Consider the following 22,189-nt stretch of genomic DNA (forward strand, 5'->3'; position numbering starts at 1 on the left):
AAGTGACTTGCCCAAAAAGTCACACAGCTGACAATTGGCGGAGCTGGGATTTGAACCCGTGACCTCTGACTCCAAAGCCCAGGCTTTTCCCACAAGTAGTACAAGTACAACTTGTACTTCCCAAGTGCTCAGTCCAGTGCTCTGCCCACAGTAAGCGCTCAATCAATAGGATTGAATGAATGAATGACCGTCCCTAGCTGTTGCCAACTTGTCCTTCCCAGGCGCTCAATCCAGTGCTCTGCCCACAGTAAGCGCTCAATCAATAGGATTGAATGAATGAATGAATGACCGTCCCTATCTGTTGCCAACTTGTACTTCCCAAGCGCTCAGTCCAGTGCTCTGCACACAGTAAGCGCTCAGTAAATACAATTGAATGAATGGATGACCGCCCCTATCTGTTGCCAACTTGTACTTCCCAGGCGCTCAGTCCAGTGCTCTGCACACAGTAAGCGCTCAGTAAATACAATTGAATGAATGGATGACCGCCCCTATCTGTTGCCAACTTGTACTTCCCAGGCGCTCAGTCCAGTGCTCTGCCCACAGTAAGCGCTCAGTAAATACAATTGAATGAATGAATGACCGTCGCTATCTGTTGCCAATTTGGACTTCCCAAGCGCTCAGTCCAGTGCTCTGCCCACAGTAAGCGCTCAGTAAATAGGATTGAATGAATGAATGACCGTCCCTATCTGTTGCCAACTTGTACTTCCCAAGCGCTCAGTCCAGTGCTCTGCACACAGTAAGTGTTCAGTAAATACAATTCTATGAATGGATGACTGCTCCTATCTGTTGCCAACAGTCCAGTGCTCTGCCCACAGTAAGCGCTCAGTAAATACAATTGAATGAATGGATGACTGCCCCTATCTGTTGCCAACTTGTACTTCCCAAGCGCTCAGTCCAGTGCTCTGCCCACAGTAAGCGCTCAATCAATAGGATTGAATGAATGAATGAATGACCGTCCCTATCTGTTGCCAACTTGTACTTCCCAAGCGCTCAGTCCAGTGCTCTGCCCACAGTAAGCGCGCAATCAATAGGATTGAGTGAATGAATGACCGTCCCTATGTGTTGCCAACTTGTACTTCCCAAGCGCTCAGTCCAGTGCTCTGCCCTCAGTAAGCGTGCAATCAGTAGGATTGTGTGCAGGGTCTGGGGGCCTGGTGGGGCAGGGTGTGTGTGTGTGTGTTGTCTGCGGGATCTGGGGGCCTGGTGGGGCAGGGTGTGTGTGTGTGTGGGTGTGGTCTGTGGGGTCTGGGGGCCTGGTGGGGCAGGGTGTGTGTGTGTGTGGGTGTGTGTTTGTGGTGGGGACCGTCCCTATCTGTTGCCAACTTGTACTTCCCAAGCGCTCAGTCCAGTGCTCTGCCCACAGTAAGCGCTCAATAAATAGGATTGGATGAATGAATGACTGACTGATTGGGCGGCGGCGGGTGCGGGGTGGGTAGAGGCGGCCACCAGGGGGCGCCCCCGAGGCGGGCGGCGCGCGCGGCCAGCAGGGGGCGCCCCCGAGGCGGGCGGCGCGCCGGGCCACCAGGGGGCGCCCTCGAGGCGGGCGGCGCGCGCGCTGCCACCAGGGGGCGCTGTCCGCGCCGCGGGGCGTGGGGATGGTGACGCGCTGCGCTTCCGTCCTCTGCTCTGCTCCGCTCCGCTCCGGACCGGCTGGAGGCGGCGGCGGCTCCAGCAGGAGCAGGAGCAGCTCGAACAGCAGCAGGAGCAGCTCGAGCAGGAGCAGGAGCAGCTCGAACAGCAGCAGGAGCAGCTCGAGCAGAAACAGGAGCAGCTCGAACAGGAGCAGCTGGAGCAGGAGCAACTGGAGCAGGAGCAACTCGAGCAGGAACAAGAGCAGCTCGAGGAGGAGCAGGAGCAGCTCGAGCAGGAGCAACTGGAGCAGGAACACGAGCAGCTCGAGGAGGAGCAGGAGCAGCTCGAGCAGGAGCAACTCGAGCAGGAACAAGAGCAGCTCAAGGAGGAGCAGGAGCAGCTCGAGCAGGAGCAACTGGAGCAGGAACACGAGCAGCTCGAGGAGGAGCAGGAGCAGCTGGAGCAGGAGCAGGAGGAGCAGGAGGAGCAGCCGTGGCGAGGAGGATGAACAGCATTAAGAACGTGCCGGGCCGGGTGCTGCTGAACCGCAGGCCCGGGCACAGCCTGGAAGCCGAGCGGGACCAGTTCGACAAGACGCAGGCGAGGGGGGGGGGACCCACCGCGGGGGGGGGCGGGGGGGGGGGCAAAGCCTCCGGGTTGGGGGTCTGCCCACCCGTCTGGGACCCCGGCCTGGGCCTAGGCGCTCGCACACACACACAAACACACACACACACACACCCCGGGGGTACCCATGGGGTGTGTGTGTGTGTCTGTGTGTTTGCTGTGTGCAGGGTCTGGGGGCCTGGTGGGGCAGAGTGTGTGTGTGTTGAGTGTAGGGTCCGAGGGCCTGGTGGGGCAGAGTGTGTGTGTGTGTGTGTTTGTGTGTGCCGTGTGTAGGGTCTGGGGCCCTGGTGGGGCAGAGTGTGTGTGTGTGCCGTGTGTAGGGTCTGGGGGCCTGGTGGGGCAGAGTGTGTGTGTGTGTGTGTGTGTCTTGTGTGTAGGGTCTGGGGGCCTGGTGGGACAGAGTGTGTGTGTGTGTGTGTGTGTTTGTGTTTGTTGTGTGCAGGTCTGGGGGCCTGGTGGAGCAGAGTGTGTGTGTGTGTGTGTGTGTGTGTGTGTGTGTTGCCTGCAGCGTCTGGGGGCCTGGTGGGGCAGGGTGTGTGTGTGTGTGTTGTCTGCAGGGTCTGGGGGCCTGGTGGGGCAGGGTGTGTGTGTGTGTTGTCTGCAGGGTCTGGGGGCCTGGTGGGGCAGGGTGTGTGTGTGTGTGTGTGTGTGTTTATGTTGTCTGCAGAGTCTGGGGGCCTGGTGGGGCAGGGTGTGTGTGTGTGTTGCCTGCAACGTCTGGGGGCCTGGTGGGGCAGGGTGTGTCTGTGTGTTGTCTGCAGGGTCTGGGGACCTGGTGGGGCAGGGTGTGTGTGTGTGTGTTGTGTGCAGGGTCTGAGGGCCTGGTCCCGCCCCGCCCCCCCCCCCCCATCTCTGTCTGGTCTGCTGCCGCCGCTCCCCCCCACCCCCCCTTCCACAGCACCTGGGTGTATCTTTGGACTCCCCTACTTCCTCCTATCTGTGATTTCTTTCCGTGGCCCAACTAACTCCCGGCTTGATCGGAGGAAGCTCCTTGAAGGTGTGTGTGTGTGTGTGTGTGTGTGTGTGTGTGTGTGTGTGTGTGGCGGGCAGAGCTGCCCTGCCCCTTCTCTTGGCTTCCTCCAAAGTGCTCCAGAGTCTAGTAAGCATCTCGGAGAATACAGCAGAGTTTGTAGCCATGATCACCGCACAGTGTATGTATGTGTGTGTGTGTGTGTGTGTGTGTGTGTGTGTGTGTTGTGTGCCTGTGTGCAGGGTCTGGGGGCCTGGTGGGGCAGAGGCTGGGGGGGGAGGGGTGTGTGTTGTGTGCAGGGTCTGGGTAATAATAATAATAATGATGGCATTTGTTAAGCGCTTACTATGTGCAAGGCACTGTTCTGAGTGCTGGGAAGGTGACAAGGGCATCAGGTTGTCCCACGGGGGGCTCACGGTCTTAGTCCCCATTTTACAGATGAGGGAACCGAGAAGTGAAGTGACTTGCCCAAAGTCACACAGCTGGCAATTGGTGGAGTCGGGACTTGAACCCATTACCTGTTGGGGCCTGTGTTTTGTGTACAGGGTCTGGGTACCTGGTGTGGGGTGTGTGTGTGTGTGTGTGTGTGTGTGTGTGTTGTATACAGGGTCTGGGTAATAATAATGATGACATTTAGTAAGCGCTTACTATGTGCAAGGCACTGTTCTGAGTGCTGGGGAGGTGACAGGGAGATCAGGTTGTCCCACGGGGGGCTCACAGTCTTAGTCCCCATTTTACAGATGAGGGAACTGAGGCCCGGAGAAGTTAAGTGACTTGCCCAAAATATCACAAAGCTGACAATTGGCAGAGTCAGGATTTTGAACCCATTATCTGGGTGGGTGGTGTGTGTGTGTGTGTGTGTGTGTGTGTGTGTGTACAGGGACTGGGTACCTGGTATGGGGTGTGTGTGTGTGTGTGTTGTGTACAGGGACTGGGTACCTGGTGTGGGGTGTGTGTTGTGTACAGGGTCTGGGTAATAATAATAATAATAATGGTGACATTTATTAAGCGCTTACTATGTACAAGGCACTGTTCTGAGTGCTGGGGAGGTGACAAGGGGATCAGGTTGTCCCACAGGGGGCTCACAGTCTTTTAGTCCCCGTTTTACAGATGAGGGAACTGAGGCACAGAGAAGTTAAGTGACTTGCCCAAAATCACACAGCCGACAATTGGCAGAGTCAGGATTTGAACTCATTACCTGGTGGGGCGTGTGTGTGTGTGTGTGTGTGTGTGTCACACAGAGAGACAGACAGAGCCGGCCCTTTTCTGGGGTCCTGCGGAGGGGCGGCGATGGCAGCAGTGTCCAGTGTGGAGGTAAACACGGAAGCCCTCAGAGGGCCTGGTCACCTCCTCCCCGCTCAGGGAGCCGGGGACCAATCAATCAATCAATCATCATCATCAATCGTGTGTATTGAGCGCTTACTGTGTGCAGAGCACTGTACTAAGCGCTTGGGAAGTCCAAGTTGGCAACATCTAGAGACGGTCCCTACCCAACAGTGGGCTCACAGTCTAAAAGGGGGAGACAGAGAACAAAACCAAACATACTAACGAAATAAAATAAATGGAAAAGCTATGTACAAGTAAAATAAATAAATAAATAGAGTAATAAATCAATTAAGCCAGCCCACAGGCTCGGCCCACCTCAGAGGCCGGGCAGCAAGACACCCCCACAACGCCCCCCGGACCCCCGCCGGCCTCAGGGGCCTGCCCCCAGCCCACCCTGGGCCCGGCTGGCTTCTCCCTGGGTGTTGTCTACACCTTTCTCGGCAACAGGTGGCTAAATTATGTCACGTTTCCCGTTCCACCACTCCGAGAGAGGGGAGAGAGGAGGCGTTGGGGGGTTCTTTTAAAGGCTAGTGGGACGGCAAGGAGGGGCCGTCACCCTTTCCATGAGCCCAAGAGAGAGGGAGCCTCCCGGGTCGGTCACCCCACACATTTCCCAGAAGGGAGCTTGTTTGTTTCCCCTCCGCTGGGGCTCGGGTTGTTGGAGCCACTCATTATCTCATTATCGGGGAGGTGAAAAGTTTCACCCAGGCGGTCGGACTCGTTTGCCGGTGTGCAGCCCTGAATATTCATTCATTCAATCATATTTATTGAGCGCTTACTGTGTGCAGAGCACTGTACTGAGCGCTTGGGAAGTCCAAGTTGGCAACATCTAGAGACGGTCCCTACCCAACAGTGGGCTCACAGTCTAAAAGATCAATCGATCAATCAAGCCAGCCCGCAGGCTCGGCCCACCTCAGAGGCCGGACAGCAAGACACCCCCGCAACGCCCCCCGGACCCCCGCCGGCCTCAGGGGCCTGCCCCCAGCCCACCCTGGGCCCGGCTGGCTTCTCCCTGGGTGTTGTCTACACCTTTCTCGGCAACAGGTGGCTAAATTATGTCACGTTTCCCGTTCGACCACTCCGAGAGAGGATAGTGTGGAGGCGTTGGGGGGTTCTTTTAAAGGCTAGTGGGATGGCAAGGAGGGGCCGTCACCCTTTCCATGAGCCCAAGAGAGAGGGAGCCTCCCGGGTCGGTCACCCCACACATTTCCCAGAAGGGAGCTTGTTAGTTTCCCCTCCGCTGGGGCTCGGGATGTTGGAGCCACTCATTATCCCATTATCGGGGAGGTGAAAAGTTTCACCCAGGCGGTCGGACTCGTTTGCCGGTGTGCAGCCCTGAATATTCATTCATTCAATCATATTTATTGAGCGCTTACTGTGTGCAGAGCACTGTACTGAGCGCTTGGGAAGTCCAAGTTGGCAACATCTAGAGACGGTCCCTACCCAACAGTGGGCTCACAGTCTAAAAGATCAATCGATCAATCAAGCCAGCCCGCAGGCTCGGCCCACCTCAGAGGCCGGACAGCAAGACACCCCCCCAACGCCCCCCGGACCCCCGCCGGCCTCAGGGGCCTGCCCCCAGCCCACCCTGGGCCCGGCTGGCTTCTCCCTAGGTGTTGTCTACACCTTTCTTGTCAACAGGTGGCTAAATTATGTCATGTTTCTGGTTTGACCACTCCGAGAGAGGGGAGAGAGGAGGCGTTGGGGGGTTCTTTTAAAGGCTAGTGGGATTGCAAGGAGGGGCCATCACCCTTTCCATGAGCCCAAGAGGGAGGGAGCCTCCCGGGTCGGTCACCCCACACATTTCCCAAAAGGGAGCTTGTTTGTTTCCCCTCCGCTGGGGTTCGGGATGTTGGAGCCACTCATTATCTCATTATCGGGGAGGTGAAAAGTTTCACCCAGGCAGTCTGACTCGTTTGCCGGTGTCCAGCCCTGAATATTCATTCATTCAGTCATATTTATTGAGCACTTACTGTGTGCAGAGCACCGTACTAAGCGCTTGGGAAGTCCAAGTTGGCAACATCTACAGTCCGTACCCAACAGTGGGCTCACAGTCTAAAAGATCAATCGATCAATCAAGCCAGCCCGCAGGCTCGGCCCACCTCGGAGGCCGGACAGCAAGACACCCCCCCAACGCCCCCCGGACCCCCGCCGGCCTCAGGGGCCTGCCCCCAGCCCACCCTGCTGGCTTCTCCCTGGGTGTTGTCTACACCTTTCTTGGCAACAGGTGGCTAAATTATGTCACGTTTCTGGTTTGACCACTCCGAGAGAGGATAGTGTGGAGGCGTTGGGGGGTTCTTTTAAAGGCTAGTTGGATGGCAATGAGGGGCCGTCACCCTTTCCATGAGCCCAAGAGAGAGGGAGCCTCCCGGGTCGGTCACCCCACACATTTCCCAGAAGGGAGCTTGTTTGTTTCCCCTCCGCTGGGGCTCGGGATGTTGGAGCCACTCATTATCCCATTATCGGGGAGGTGAAAAGTTTCACCCAGGCGGTCAGACTCGTTTGCGGTGTGCAGCCCTGAATATTCATTCATTCAGTCATATTTATTGAGCGCTTACTGTGTGCAGAGCACCGTACTGAGCGCTTGATAAGTGCCTCCGCCCTCCCTTATTAAATACCTGAGCTGGGCAGAGCTGTTTTTTCCCCCAACTTCCCTGCGTGTCTTTAAAATGACAAAAAAGCTCTCGAAGAAATAGACTTCTGCGTAGCGTACCTATGTTCTGAGTTAGAACTCAGAATATCAGAGGAGCAGCGTGGCTCAGTGGAAGGAGCACGGGCTTTGGAGTCGGAGGTCGTGGGTTCAAATCCCGGCCCCACCGCTTGTCAGCTGTGTGACTTTGGGCAAGTCACTTCACTTCTCTGGGCCTCAGCTCCCTCATCTGTGAAATGGGGATGAAGACTGTGAGCCCCCCGTGGGACAACCTGATCACCTTGTTAACTTCCCCAGCGCTTAGAATAGTGCTTTGCACATAGTAAGCGCTTAATAAGTGCTACCATTATTATTATTATTATTCTCTGGGCCTCATCTGTAAAATGGGGATTAAAACTGTGAGCACCCCATGGGACCACCTGATCACCTTATAACCTCCCCAGTGCTTAGAACAGTGCTTTGCACATAGTAAGCGCTTAATAAATGCCATTATTATTATTATTATTATGTGGACGCCGTGAGGTGTGCGTGTGCGCACTTCTGTCTTTGTGTTCACATGCGTCCTTGGGTGCCTCTTCCTGATCTGAGAGTCCGTCGTGATCACCTTATAACCTCCCCAGTGCTTAGAACAGTGCTTTGCGCATAGTAAGCGCTTAATAAATGCCATTATTATTATTATTGTTATTATGTGGATGCCGTGAGGTGCGCGTGTGCGCACTTCTGTCTTTGTGTTCACATGAGTCCTTGGGTGCTTCTTCCTGATCTGAGAGTCCGTCGTGATCACCTTATAACCTCCCCAGTGCTTAGAACAGTGCTTTGCACATAGTAAGTGCTTAATAAATGCCATTATTATTATTATTATTATGTGGACGCCGTGAGGTGTGCTTGTGCGCACTTCTCTCTTTGTGTTCGCATGCGTCCTTGGGTGCCTCTTTCTGATCTGAGAGTCCGTCGCGATCACCTTATAACCTCCCCAGTGCTTAGAACAGTGCTTTGCGCATAGTAAGTGCTTAATAAATGCCATTATTATTATTATTATTATTATTATGTGGACGCCGTGAGGTGTGCGTGTGCGCACTTCTGTCTTTGTGTTCACATGCGTCCTTGGATGCCTCTTCCTGATCTGAGAGTCCGTCGTGATCACCTTATAACCTCCCCAGTGCTTAGAACAGTGCTTTGCACATAGTAAGTGCTTAATAAATGCCATTATTATTATTATCATTATTATTATTATTATGTGTACGCCGTGAGGTGTGCTTGTGCGCACTTCTGTCTTTGTGTTCACATGCGTCCTTGGATGCCTCTTCCTGATCTGAGAGTCCGTCGCGATCACCTTATAACCTCCCCAGTGCTTAGAACAGTGCTTTGCGCATAGTAAGCGCTTAATAAATGCCATTATTATTATTATTGTGTGGATGCCGTGAGGTGCGCGTGTGCGCACTTCTGTCTTTGTGTTCACATGCGTCCTTGGGGGCCTCTTCCTGATCTGAGAGTCCGTCGTGATCACCTTATAACCTCCCCAGTGCTTAGAACAGTGCTTTGCACATAGTAAGTGCTTAATAAATGCCATTATTATTATTATTATTATTATTATTATTATTATTATGTGTACGCCGTGAGGTGTGCTTGTGCGCACTTCTGTCTTTGTGTTCACATGCGCCCTTGGGTGCCTCTTCCTGATCTGAGAGTCCGTCGCGATCACCTTATAACCTCCCCAGTGCTTAGAACAGTGCTTTGCACATAGTAAGTGCTTAATAAATGCCATTATTATTATTATTATGTGGACGCCGTGAGGTGCGCGTGTGCGCACTTCTGTCTTTGTGTTCACATGCGTCCTTGGGTGCCTCTTCCTGATCTGAGAGTCCGTCGTGGGGATGTTTGCCGTAAGGGTGTTGTGGGATGCGTATTTGACGCCCTCCCGGGCTGATCAGGGATCAGAGTGTTTTGTTTTTGCGCCCATTGGGAAACCCGCGAAGACAGAATCTAAGATAACTCTACCCGCGGTTAATTAATTGAGGCTGAAATATCCCTTGTGCCCACGGCTTGTTTACGGTTGGGGCTTCCAGCAGCCGGAGTTTGCCTTCCCCTGCGCACCGAGCTGGGATTTCTGGGGTTGGTTTCATGTCAAGTCGGTACAAGCCGCCTTCAACAACGTAGTTTTTAAATAAGAGAGAGGGAGTGGGACTTCCAACCTCTTTAACGTGTAATTAATTCTAATAAACCTTGGAATCCAGCAGCGTGATGGGTGCTGGAAAGTGCTTGGAGACTGCCTGCCTGCAAATTATTCATTTTTACGAAGATTATCACTCTCAGCTGATGCGGGAGTTTGTTTTCGTTACCGGCACTCACCAAACTCAACTTGAACCTTAATTCTGCCCGCCCCCAACCCTCCCGAATCACCAGGTAATGGAAACTGGGCCGGGAAATCTTCCGAGGCCTCAATACCGGTACCTCTATTAGGCCGGTGCGGAGAGAAATCCCCTTAGCCGGCCTGGAAGTCGAGGGAGCTGTCGGCGACGCCTTCATCCCGAGAGGTACAGACCAGAACGGGGTGGACTGGGAAGCTGGGATTTAAAACAACCTCTTTAAAGGTAGCTCTTCAGTGATGAATTCACTGGAAGACTCGCGGAAGCCAGATTAATTATTCTGGGCTTGTTTGTAAATAGGCAGAAGTTACCTACGTAATGGACGTCTCAGTCGGGGACTTTGAAACAGAGGGAGGGAGACTTGGGCATCAATTTTCCCAGTGCTCTGCACATAGTAAGCGCTCAATAAATACGATTGATGATGATGATGAATTTTCCCTCTGTTCTAAGTGGTTTCTCCAAGAGGAGGGTCAGGCTTTCCTGGCAGGTTGGACGGGAGGTGACGTGGAGTCTTTGTTTATTCTTCTCTGAGGTGTATTGTTGAAGAACCTGGGCAGTGAGTTTTTGTGATGGTTAATTTTTAATTCGTTCACTCCCCAGAAGCTCAAATGGACTCTACCTTCTTCCTATCCGCCCTCTTTTCCCGCTGTACCCCAGATCACCCATTTGGTTACCGTCAAGTCCACCTACTCACTGAGCCCTCTTCATTGCGGCTCAGTGGAAAGAGCCCGGGCCTGGGAGCCGGGGGTCGTGGGTTCTAATCCCGACTCCGCCACCTGTCAGCTGGGTGACTTTGGGCAAGTCAGCTTCTCTGGGCCTCAGTTGCCTCATCTGTAAAATGGGGATTAAGGCCGTGAGCCCCACGTGGGGCAACCTGATGACCTTGTAGCTATTTCAGCGCTTAGAAAAGTGCCTGGCGCATAGTAAGTGCTTAACAAATCATCATCATCATCCCACCCTTCCCCTACTTAGAAGTCCCTCCCCTCCATTTCACATCTGACAGACGACCTCTTTCCCCATCTGCAAAGCCTTTCTGAGCCACATCTCCTCCAGGAGTCCTTCCCCAATCGATTTCTCATCTCCCCGCTTTTATTTCCTCCCCAACTGCCCCCCACTTCAGCCCTTCCTCTTCCCCTAAGCACTCGGCTACCGCTGCTCACCTCCATCTCCCCCCACCACACCACCTGGGTATATCTTTGGACTCTATTACTTCAAGAAATCTGTGATTTCTTTAAGTGTCCAACTCCCTGCTAGATCGGAAGCTCCTTGAAGGTGTGTGTGGCAGGCATAGCTACTGATTCTGTCGTCTTCTTCCAGAGTGCTTAGTCCAGTAAGCATCTCGGAGAATACAGTAGAATTTGTAGCTATGATCACTGCACAGTAAGTGTCCCATTGATACTATCCATTGCCCGGGCGACATTGTGGAAAAGGAACCTGGCTTTTCTGCAGTTGGGGCACGTGTCTTGCTTTCTATCCCTTTTATTCCGAGTTTATGTTTACAGATGAGTTTATGGAGGTTAAATTGAGAAATGGTGAAGTGTGTTTGTGGGGCGGGGGTGTCTGTGCGTGCACGTACCCATTTGCAAAATGAGGGAAGTAGGGAGAGAAGGGCTGTCAGTGAGTCATTTTTAGTGGCATTTGAGTGTTTTCCCTGTGCAAAGGACTGTACTAAGTGCTTGGGAGAGTAATACTAATAATAATGGCGTTTATTAAGCGCTTACTATGTACAAAGCACTGTCCTAAGCGCTGGGGAGGTTACAAGGTGATCAGATTGTCCCATGGGGGGCTCACAGTCTTTATCCCCATTTTACAGATGAGACCATTGAGGCACAGAGAAGTGAAGTGACTTGCCCAAAGTCACACAGCTGACCACTGGCGGAGCCGGGATTTGAACCCATGATCTCTGACTCAAAGCCCGGGCTCCTTCCACTGAGCCACGCTGCTTCTCTGCAGCGGAGTTTATAGACACATCCACTGCCCTCAGAGAGCTTACTGTCCCCTGGAAATTGGTCTGTTCTAGGTAGAGGTGAGAAAAGGCCTGGGAATCCTTGAACCTGTAGCCGCGGGTGACCCTGGGGAACTCAACTTCAAAGTCAAAGCGGGGCAACGACCTCTCCCCTTGGGAGGGAGCGTGGCCAGGCATGATAAGGCGTAGAAAGGGAGGGGAAGCAGTGACCTGGAGGTTTGGGAGATCAGGTTGAAATCCTGCTTCCGCCCCTGGATAAGTCATCTACTTCAGGGGTCTTGGCCTCTGTTTCCCCATGTGCATGTAGACATGGGTCGTGTCTCCCGGATCAGGGGGAGGATTAACCAACAGGACGGGGGAATTGGGAAGCACTGGGCAGCTAGGAAAGCCGCTGTGCTCTTGGGATCTGGACGAGAACTCTGGACGAGAACTCACCGATGAGGAAATCTTGGCCAGTGTGATGATCAAGAACCTGGACACAGGAGAGGAGATCCTCCTGAGCCTGGCTGAGGAGAAGCTGCCCACAGGCATCAACCCCTTGACTCTGCATATCATGAGGAGGACCAAGGAGTACATCGGTAATGACGCAGCTCAATCAGACGATGAAGAAAAACTCCAGTCGCAGCAGACAGACACCGATGGTGGAAGGTTGAAACAGAAAACGACTCAATTGAAGAAGTTTCTGGGAAATTCGGTTCTCATCAGATTGGAACAGGGAGGGGCACAGTGAGACTGTAGACTGGAAGCTCCTGGTGGGAGAAGAGGGTGGATAGGAAGAAGCTAGAGTCCATTTGAGATTCTGAGGAGTATCGTATTATACTTTTCCAAGTGCTTAGGTCAGTGCTTTTAGACTGTGAGCCCACTCTTTTAGACTGTGAGCCCACTGTTGGGTAGGGACCGTCTCTATATGTTGCCAACTTGGACTTCCCAAGCGCTTAGTACAGTGCTCTGCACACAGTAAGCGCTCAATAAATATGATTGATGATGATGATGCTCTACACACAGCAAGTGATCAGTAAATATCATCGATTGGGAGCCACAAATGTCACCTTCCCCCTCCCACATTCCACCCACTCTTAAGGTTCAGACCCCTTTCTTCTCCCTTGCGGAAGGAGTTATTTCTAATTGCTTTTCTTGCAATTGCATCCTGGCTTTGCCGATCAGGGCTTCCCACATTGATGAAACTTTTACTCAACAGCTGTTGTGGAGCAGAAATTCAGTAAAGATTAACCAGTCTACACACTCTCCAGTGATAGCCTCAGCGGAGGGCAGAGCAGCGCAGCCGGGGTCATCACAACTGCCATGGCAACAGCAAGCTGGGGGCTGTTTCTTGGAAAACCCCAAAAGAGAGAGAGATTTCACTCAGCGAACAGCATTTATTGAGCATCCTCTGGTAACTGAATGGGTTACACTATTCCTGTCTTCAAGGAGCTTTCGATTTAATGGAGCAATGACAGAAAGGGGCAAAGAGAAAGACGATTATCACAGAGGTCACAAACATAAAGAAACCATGGAAAAGTACTGTGTGTAAAAACAATGACAGGACACAAACTCTGTGCCTTCAATCAGTGGTATTTATCAAACACTTACTGTGTGCATAGCATTGAACTAGGGATTTGGGAGAATACAATGTTGTTGGAAGACGTGATGTCTAGTCTAGTGGGGAAGATAGGGTGGCCTACTGGAAAAAGCACAGGCCAGGGAGCTCCACCATTTGTCTGCTTTGTGACCTTGGACAAGTCATTTAATTTCTCAGTGCTTCAGTTCTCTCATCTGCAAAATGGGGATTCAAAACCTATTCTCCTCCTGCTTAGACTGTGAGCCCCATGTGGGACCTTATTGTCTTGTATCTACTGCAGAGCTTAGTACAGTTCTTGACATATAGTAAGTGATAAGTATAACAGCAACTGTGGTATTTGTTAAGGGCTTCCTGTGTGCCAGGCACTCTACTAAGCGCTGGGGTGGATACAAGCAAATCAGGTTGGACACAGTGCTTAGCCAATACTACAGTTATTAAAATAAATTAGAGAGAGGGTAAACACAGCTTATAAGGATGTGTACGTAAGTGTTGAGGAGGTGAGGTGAGTATCAAGGTGCTTAAGGGGTACAGACCTGAGTGCTTGATGTGTGTGTGTGTGTGTGTGTGTGTGTGTGTGTGTGTGTGTGTGTGTGTGTGTGTGTGTTTGCATGAATGCACAGGCGTGCATGGTGTGCACTGTTGAAAGTTCCTGGAATGATTGATCAGACTAGAGTCCAGCTCAGTCTGATGAGCAGCTGTTCCCCCAGCGTTCATCATCATCATCATCATCAATCGTATTTATTGAGCGCTTACTATGTGCAGAGCACTGTACTAAGTGCTTGGGAAGTACAAATTGGCACCATATAGAGACAGTCCCTACCCAACAGTGGGCTCACAGTCTAAAAGGGGGAGACAGAGAACAAAACCGAACATACTAACAAAATAAAATAAATAGAATAGATATGTACAAGTAAAATAAATAAATAAATAGAGTAATAAATATGTACAAACATATATACATATATACAGGTGCTGTGGGGAAGGGAAGGAGGTAAGATGTTCAAACCAAGGACAGGTTCCGTGTGTCCTTCCCCTACTAAGTTCTTTGCTGTTTCATTTCTTCGTCTGGACTACTGCATCAGCCTTCTCTCTGATCTCCCATCCTCGTGTCTCTCTCCACTTCAATCCATACTTCATGCTGCTGCCCGGATTATCTTTGTCCAGAAACGCTCTGGGCATATCACTCCCCTCCTCAAAAATCTCCAGTGGCTACCAATCAATCTGCGCATCAGGCAGAAACTCCTCACCCTGGGCTTCAAGGCTGTCCATCCATCCCCTCGCCCCCTCCTACCTCCCCTCCCTTCTCTCCTTCTCCAGCCCAGCCCGCACCCTCCGCTCCTCCACCGCTGATCTCCTCACCGTACCTCGTTCTCGCCTGTCCCGCCATCGACCCCCGGCCCACGTCATCCCCCGGGCCTGGAATGCCCTCCCTCTGCCCATCCGCCAAGCTAGCTCTCTTCCTCCCTTAAAGGCCCTGCTGAGAGCTCACCTCCTCCAGGAGGCCTTCCCAGACTGAGCCCTTTCCTTCCTCTCCCCCTCGTCCCCCTCTCCATCCCCCCATCTTACCTCCTTCCCTTCCCCACAGCACCTGTATATATGTATATATGTTTGTACATATTTTTTACTCTATTTATTTATTTTATTTGTACATATCTATTCTATTTATTTTATTTTGTTAGTATGTTTGGTTTTGTTCTCTGTCTCCCCCTTTTAGACTGTAAGCCCACTGTTGGGTAGGGACTGTCTCTATATGTTGCCAATTTGTACTTCCCAAGCGCTTAGTACAGTGCTCTGCACATAGTAAGCGCTCAATAAATACGATTGATGATGATCTCCTGCTAGTTCAGAGGAACACTACAGGCCTCCGTGCTCAGTCTCCCTCCCCTAATTTCTTCCCCTTCACACCCCACCACCGCCAGCACTCCTTTGAAAGGAATGATCGATGCCGGAATCATTCCCTCTCCCCAGGCAGCCACCTGAGTTCGGCCCCCATCCAGAAAGCTCCTGAACCCCACAACGAGAAGACCACTGCTAGCTCGAGCCTGCCGATATTTTGAGCTCTTCTCTCAAGGTTCCTCAGGACTCCCCATTTTCATTTGGGAAATGCCGGCGGCCTTGGCCGAGCCTCCGCTGGCTACAGGAAATAGGAACGGGTGCTTTGGGGAGTTAGAACAAAAGGGTGAGGGAGCATTTCTGCCTTCAGCCTGCACACCTTTGAAAGAGACAGGACACAAACAAATCTGTGCAAGTAAAACCCTAGTCATGATGCTGAGAGTATGACCGGGCCCTGAGCGCTGTGGGCTAGTGGATAGAGCTTGACGCCGGAGACCTGTTCTCATTGCGTCTCTACCAAGCTGCCTCTTTTGTAGGACGCAGGTTTGGCCTCTCCCCGGGCCTCAGTTTCCCCATCTGTTTAATGGAGAGCACATGCCCACCCGGCGAGGCAGCTGGGGACGTCCTTGGTCACGGGGTAGTGTGGCCAGCTTGAAAGCATGACAAAGAAAGAGGCGCTGTCCCAGGAGATGAGTGAGTGTGTGTGCATGTGTGTGTATGCATGTGCGCATGCGTGCGCCTGGGCACACGATTGCATGCTCCCACATTCGGAACCTCTGCTCTGCTGAGGAGCAGCGTTGAGCCAAGTTGGCTCTTCGGAGCCAATGCTTCTCTTCCAGAGGAGCAGGCTTTGTGGGATCCCGTGAGTGACGCCCTAACCCGAAGGAGCTGCCAGGGGAACAGGATATGATTTCCTGAGCAGAAATGCCAGCAGTTTTGTAATCCCCAGGAACTTGGGACCGGCCCTTCCCCATCGTCCCCGCCCCGCAGTCTTTCCTCTACCAGCTCACGGCGTTGCTTGCCGACTGAACCATGCCTCAGTGACTCGATTAGAGCAGCTCCAAGTTTCCTGGGATCAAGCCCGGTCCTGCCTCTCGGGAGAGAGCCTGGGGACAGGAGGACCCGCCGGCCGAGAGCTCTGCGGCCACGAGAGACCGAACGGATTGGTCCCCGACTATCACTGAGCTTCCCTCCACCCCCCCCACCAAAACCCGGCGTTCCCCGAGGCATGCCCTGGGGAAGAGCTGGAAGTCCAAAAAAGGACCAGAGAGGGAAGGTGATTTTAGGGGTTTGGGTTTCTCAAAACCCGAGTCAAATCACCCAAGGGTGACTCAGTCCAGGGGCCCAGACGAATGGTAGGTGTGAGTGGTGACATCACCGGGACTGGAGGAACCCCATCGCCCCGTCTGGCGCCTGAGTCACACCCCGGCACGTTTGACTCCCAAACAGCCGGGCCCGAGTTGGGTAGACCCGGCCTGGTGGTCCGCAAGGCGGAGGTGGCGCCGGCCACGGCGGTCTTGGCCTGCAGACCCACAAATTTCGACAAAAGTTAGGACGGGAGAGGTGGCTAACCCTCAAGTCCAGCTCTTGGCTCCTGCTGATTCTTCTGGGCCCCGTGAGCCTCCCTCTCTGGACCGTTGAAAGGAGCCAGTGGTCAGGAATGATGAGCTTCCGGTTCGTTCGTTCATGGATTCAATCGTATTTATTGAGCGCTTCCTGTGTGCAGAGCACTGGACTAAGCGCTTGGGAAGTACAAGTTGGCAACAGTCTTCTAGACTGGTGAGCCCGCTGTTGGGTAGGGACCGTCTCTATATGTTGCCAGCTTGGACTTCCCAAGCGCTTAGTACAGTGCTCTGCACACAGTAAGCGCTCAATAAATCAATCAATCATATTTATTGAGTGCTTACTGTGTGCAGAGCACTGGACTAAGCGCTTGGGAAGTACAAGTCGGCAACATATAGAGACGGTCCCTACCCAACAGTGGGCTTACAGTCTAAAAGGGGGAGACAGAGAACAAAACCAAACATACTAACAAAATAAAATAAATAGAATAGATATGTACAGATAAAATAAATGAATAAATAGAGTAATAAATATGTACAAACATATATACATATATGAATATATAAATATAAATACGATTGAATCAATGAATGAACATATAGAGACGTTTCCTACCCAACAACGGGCTCACAGTCTAGAATGGGGAGACAGACAACAAAAGAAAACATGTGGACAAGGTGTCAAAATCGTCAGATCAAATAGAATTAAAGCTAAATGCCCAGTTGGTTGGATACAGTCCATGTCCCCGATTGGGCTCACATTCATCCATTCATTCATTCATTCAATCGCATTTACTCTCTTCCCCTCTGGACTCGTTGTGGACAGGAATGTGTTTATTGCTGTACTGTCTTCTCCCAAGCAGTTAGTACAGTGCTCCGCACATAGTAAGCACTCGATAAATATGACTGAATGAATAAGCAAATTTACTGTTCTCCTTTTAAAGCAGGTAGGAGTGGGATTTGTTTGTGTCAGGCCCTAGGGCAAGGTCCAGGTTCTTTTATCATCATCATCATCAATCGTATTTATTGAGCGCTTACTATATGCAGAGCACTGTACTAAGCGCTTGGGAAGTACAAATTGGCAACATATAGAGACAGTCCCTACCCAACATTGGGCTCACAGTCTAAAAGGGAGAGACAGAGAACAAAACCAAACATACTAACAAAATAAAATAAATAAATAGATAGATAGATAAATAGAATAGATATGTACAAGTAAAATTTAGACTGTGAGCCCACTGTTGGGTAGGGACTGTCTCTATATGTTGCCAACTTGTACTTCCCAAGCGCTTAGTACAGTGCTCTGCACACAGTAAGCGCTCAATAAATACGATTGATGATGATGATGGAGCCGGATGGGGAAATGGGCACGGCCAAGGAGGGGTGGGGGGTTCTGGGTGTCCTGTCTGATTAAAGTAGCACTGACCCTGGGGCCTGGTTAGAGTAGGCAGGGCCTGGCATTTTAAATGAATTTAAATGACCGGATTTCCTGGTCATCTTACCCATGTCTGCTTTCCAGCCTTGTCAGCTGTAAATGACGGGTGTTTTGCCGTTTCGTAAATGCCCTCTGAGGCTGAAAGGCCTTTATTTGAATGAGATGGCTCCCCTCTGAACGTGATCCTAGAGTAGGCAGAGTGACACTTGTCTTCGCCCTATTGCTGTGCTCTCAGCTCCTTTAGGAGGAGACGTTTTCCATCTGTGGTGCCGTAATAAAGGCATTTATTGAGCAGTGACTGTGTCCCCTAAGCATTGGGGGAGATACAAGGTTATCAGATTGGACCTGGTCTCTGCCTCATTCATTCATTCAATCGTATTAATTGAGCGCTTACTGTGTGCAGAGCACTGGACTAAGCGCTTGGGAAGTCCAAGTTGGCAACACATAGGGACGGTCCCTCCCCAACAACGGGCTCACAGTCTAGAAGGGGGAGACAGACAACAAAATAAAATGTATTAACAAAATAAAATAGAATAGTAAATATGTACAAGTAAAATAGAGTAATAAATCTGTACAAACAAGTGCTTAACAAATACCATAAGTATTATTATTATTCATTCAGTTTCATTTATTGAGCGCCCACTGTGTACCAAGCGCTTGGGAAGTACAAGTTGGCAACATACAGAGACAGTCCCTACCCAACAGCGGGCTCACAGTCTAGAAGGGGGAGACAGACAACAAAATAAATTGCATTAACAAAATAGAATAGTAAATATGTACAAGTAAAATAGAGTAATAAATCTGTGCAAACAAGTGCTTGACAAATACCATAAGTATTATTATTATTCATTCAATCGCATTTATTGAGCGCCCACCGTGTACCAAGCGCTTGGGAAGTACAAGTTGGCAACATACAGAGACAGTCCCTACCCAACAGCGGGCTCACAGTCTAGAAGCGGGAGACAGACAACAAAATAAAATGCATTAACAAAATAGAATAGTAAATATGTACAAGTAAAATAGAGTAATAAATCTGTACAAACAAGTGCTTAACAAATACCATAAGTATTATTATTATTCATTCAATCATATTTATTGAGCACTTACCATGTGCAGAGCACTGTACTAAGCGCTTGGGAAGTCCAAGTTGGCAACATCTGGAGACGGTCCCTACCCAACAACGGGCTCACAGTCTGCAAGGGGGAGACAGACAACAAAATGAAATGTTTTTATTTTATTTCATAAGGACTTCATAATCTAATTTATCCCCATTTTGCAGTTGAACTTGAAGCTCAGGGTGGTTAAGTGACTTGCCCAAGGTCACACAGCAGGCAAGTTGGTAATAGACCTCAGGGCTCCCTCCTCCCAGCTTTGTACTCTGTCCACCAGGTAACGCTGCTACTGGCAATTACTGTAGAGCAGTAAAAGCCAACTCTCAGATTCAGTTTTGTTCTGCCGGTGGACTTCCGGAGCTGAGGAGATGATACGCGCGCCTCCTTGAATTCGTGTCACTTGTCTCTGAAGGAACTAAAGTCGAGGAGACTCAAAAATCTCCAGTGTCTACCAATCAATCTGCGCATCAGGCAGAAACTCCTCACCCTGGGCTTCAAGGCTGTCCATCCATCCCCTCGCCCCCTCCTACCTCACCTCCCTTCTGTCCTTCTCCAGCCCAGCCCGCACCCTCCGCTCCTCCGCCACTAATCTCCTCACCGTTAGGCCTCGTTCTCGCCCGTCCCGCCATCAACCCCCGGCCCACGTCCTCCCCCGGGCCTGGAGTGCCCTCCCTCTGCCCATCCACCAAGCTAGCTCTCTTCCTCCCTTCAAGGCCCTACTGAGAGCTCACCTCCTCCAGGAGGCCTTCCCACACTGAGCCCCTTCCTTCCTCTCCCCCTCGTCCCCCTCTCCATCCCCCCCATCTTACCTCCTTCCCTTCTCCACAGCACCCGTATATGTGTATATATGTTTGCACATATTTATTCTCTATTTTACTTGTACATATCTATTCTATTTATTTTATTTTGTTAGTATGTTTGGTTTTGTTCTCTGTCTCCCCCTTTTAGACTGTGAGCCCGCTGTTGGGTAGGGACTGTCTCTATATGTTGCCAATTTGTACTTCCCAAGCGCTTAGTACAGTGCTCTGCACATAGTAAGCGCTCAATAAATGCGATTGATGAGGAGGAGGAGGAGGAGAGGAGCATTCCCTGTCAGATAGAACACCGGGCTGGGTGGACAGCCATCTGACCTGTTATCTGACCCATTCATCCTTCGTGTGAATCTCACAAACGTGCCGGAGAACGCCAGAACGGGCAGGGACTCTCTTTCTCCCCCACTTTTCAGAAAGAGAAACTGAGGCCTGGAGCGGTTAAGGAGCTTACGGAGATACACAGTGGGCTGCGGGCCTGACTGTCTTCTTGCCGAACTCTTCGGCCCTGCCGTACCAGAGGAAGAAGTCGGATAAGTTTTCCCTCCTCCCGTCCGGCTCCTGGCATCTTTTCCTGATAATCGATCTTCCGACTTCCATGAAATATTTAGGGAGACTCCCAAACCCCGGCATCAGCCAGCTGCTGCCAAGGTTCAGGGGTCTGCAACAGTGGGGTGCTGCTTGGAGTGAATTAGGAGGGGCTCTGGAGCCATCCGACTCCCTGGCGTCTGGAGCAGTCGATCGGTCGTATTTATCGAGTGCTTTGTGTGCAGGGCACTGTACTGAGTGCTTGGGAGAGTACAATATAGTAATATAACAGAGTCGGTAGAGACGTTCCCTGCCCATGATGAGCTTACAGTCTAGAGGTGGAGACAGATGATAGGAATGTAAATACATAAACTACGGGTATGTACGTAAGTGCTGTGAGGCTGAGGGAGGCAAATGTGACACCCCTGTCTACACTGTAAACTAGTCGCAGGGTGGGGGGGGGGGGATGTGACTGTTTTGTGTTGTAATGATAATAATAATGATGGCATTTATTAAGTGCTTACTATGTGCAAAGCACTGTTCTAAGCGCTGGGGAGGTTACAAGGTGATCAGGTTGTCCCACGGGGGGGCTCACAGTCTTCATCCCCATTTTACAGATGAGGTAACTGAGGCACAGAGAATAATAATAATAATAATAATAATGGCATTTATTAAGTGCTTACTATGTGCAAAGCACTGTTCTAAGCACTGGGGAGGTTACAAGGTGATCAGGTTGTCCCACGGGGGGCTCACAGTCTTAATCCCCATTTTACAGATGAGGGAACTGAGGCACAGAGAATAATAATAATAATAATAATGGCATTTATTAAGTGCTTACTATGTGCAAAGCACTGTTCTAAGCGCTGGGGAGGTTACAAGGTGATCAGGTTGTCCCACGGGGGGCTCACAGTCTTAATCCCCATTTTACAGGTGAGGTAACTGAGGTACAGAGAATAATAAAAATAATAATAATAATAATGGCATTTATTAAGCGCTTACTATGTGCAAAGCACTGCTCTAAGCACTGGGGAGGTTACAAGGTGATCAGGTTGTCCCACGGGGGGCTCACAGTCTTAATCCTCATTTTCCAGATGAGGTAACTGAGGCCCAGAGAAGTTAAGTGACTTACCCAAAGTCACAGAGCTGACAATTGCTCTCTCATTCATTCAATCGTATTTATTGAGTGCTTACAATGTGCAGAGCACTGTACTAAGCGCTTGGGAAGTCCAAGTTGGCAACATAGACGGTCCCTACCCAACCACAGGCTCACAGTCTAGAAGGGCTCACAAAGCAAAACATGTGGACAGGTGTCAAGTCATCAGAATAAATAGACGTAAAGCTAGGTGCACGTCATTAACAAAATAAATAGAATAGTAAATATGTACAAGTAAAATAAATAGAGTAATAAATCTGTACAAACATATATATATATTGGTATATGTTGCCAATTTGTACTTCCCAAGCGCTTAGTACAGTGCTCTGCACACAGTAAGTGCTCAGTAAATACGATTGATATACAGGTGCTGTGAGGAGGGGAAGGAGGTAGGGCTGGGGGGGATGGGGAGGAGGAGAGGAACGGGGGGCTCACTGTCTTAATTCCCATTTTACAGATGAGGTAACTGAGGCACAGGGAAGTTAAGTGCCTTGCCCAAAGTCACACAGCTGACAGTTGCTCTCTCCCTAGTGCTTAGTACCGTGCTCTGCACCCAGAAAGCATTCAGTAAATATGATTGAATGAATCCGTGCTTTGGGCCGTAAACTCCTTGTGGGCAGGGATCGCGTTTACCAACTCTGCTGTGCTCTCCCCAACGCTTAGTGCAGTGCATTGCGCACAGTGATGCTCAGGAAAAACCAGGG

General features: G+C 50.9%; 1 protein-coding gene across 2 annotated transcripts in view; it reads left to right on the forward strand.

Annotated features, from left to right (window-relative positions):
- Window positions 1-2,048: 2,048 nt before the first annotated feature.
- HIP1R (huntingtin interacting protein 1 related) overlaps window positions 2,049-22,189 on the forward strand; it is a 72,905-nt gene continuing 52,764 nt past the window's right edge. For both annotated transcript variants that reach the window (XM_038763308.1, XM_038763309.1), the window contains exon 1: window positions 2,049-2,172. In XM_038763308.1, the coding sequence (XP_038619236.1) occupies window positions 2,077-2,172 (96 nt within the window). In that variant the 5' untranslated portion in view covers window positions 2,049-2,076. The remainder of the gene's footprint in view (window positions 2,173-22,189) is intronic.

Source organism: Tachyglossus aculeatus, chromosome 21 (assembly GCF_015852505.1).
Source record: "Tachyglossus aculeatus isolate mTacAcu1 chromosome 21, mTacAcu1.pri, whole genome shotgun sequence".
NCBI lineage: Eukaryota > Metazoa > Chordata > Mammalia > Monotremata > Tachyglossidae > Tachyglossus > Tachyglossus aculeatus.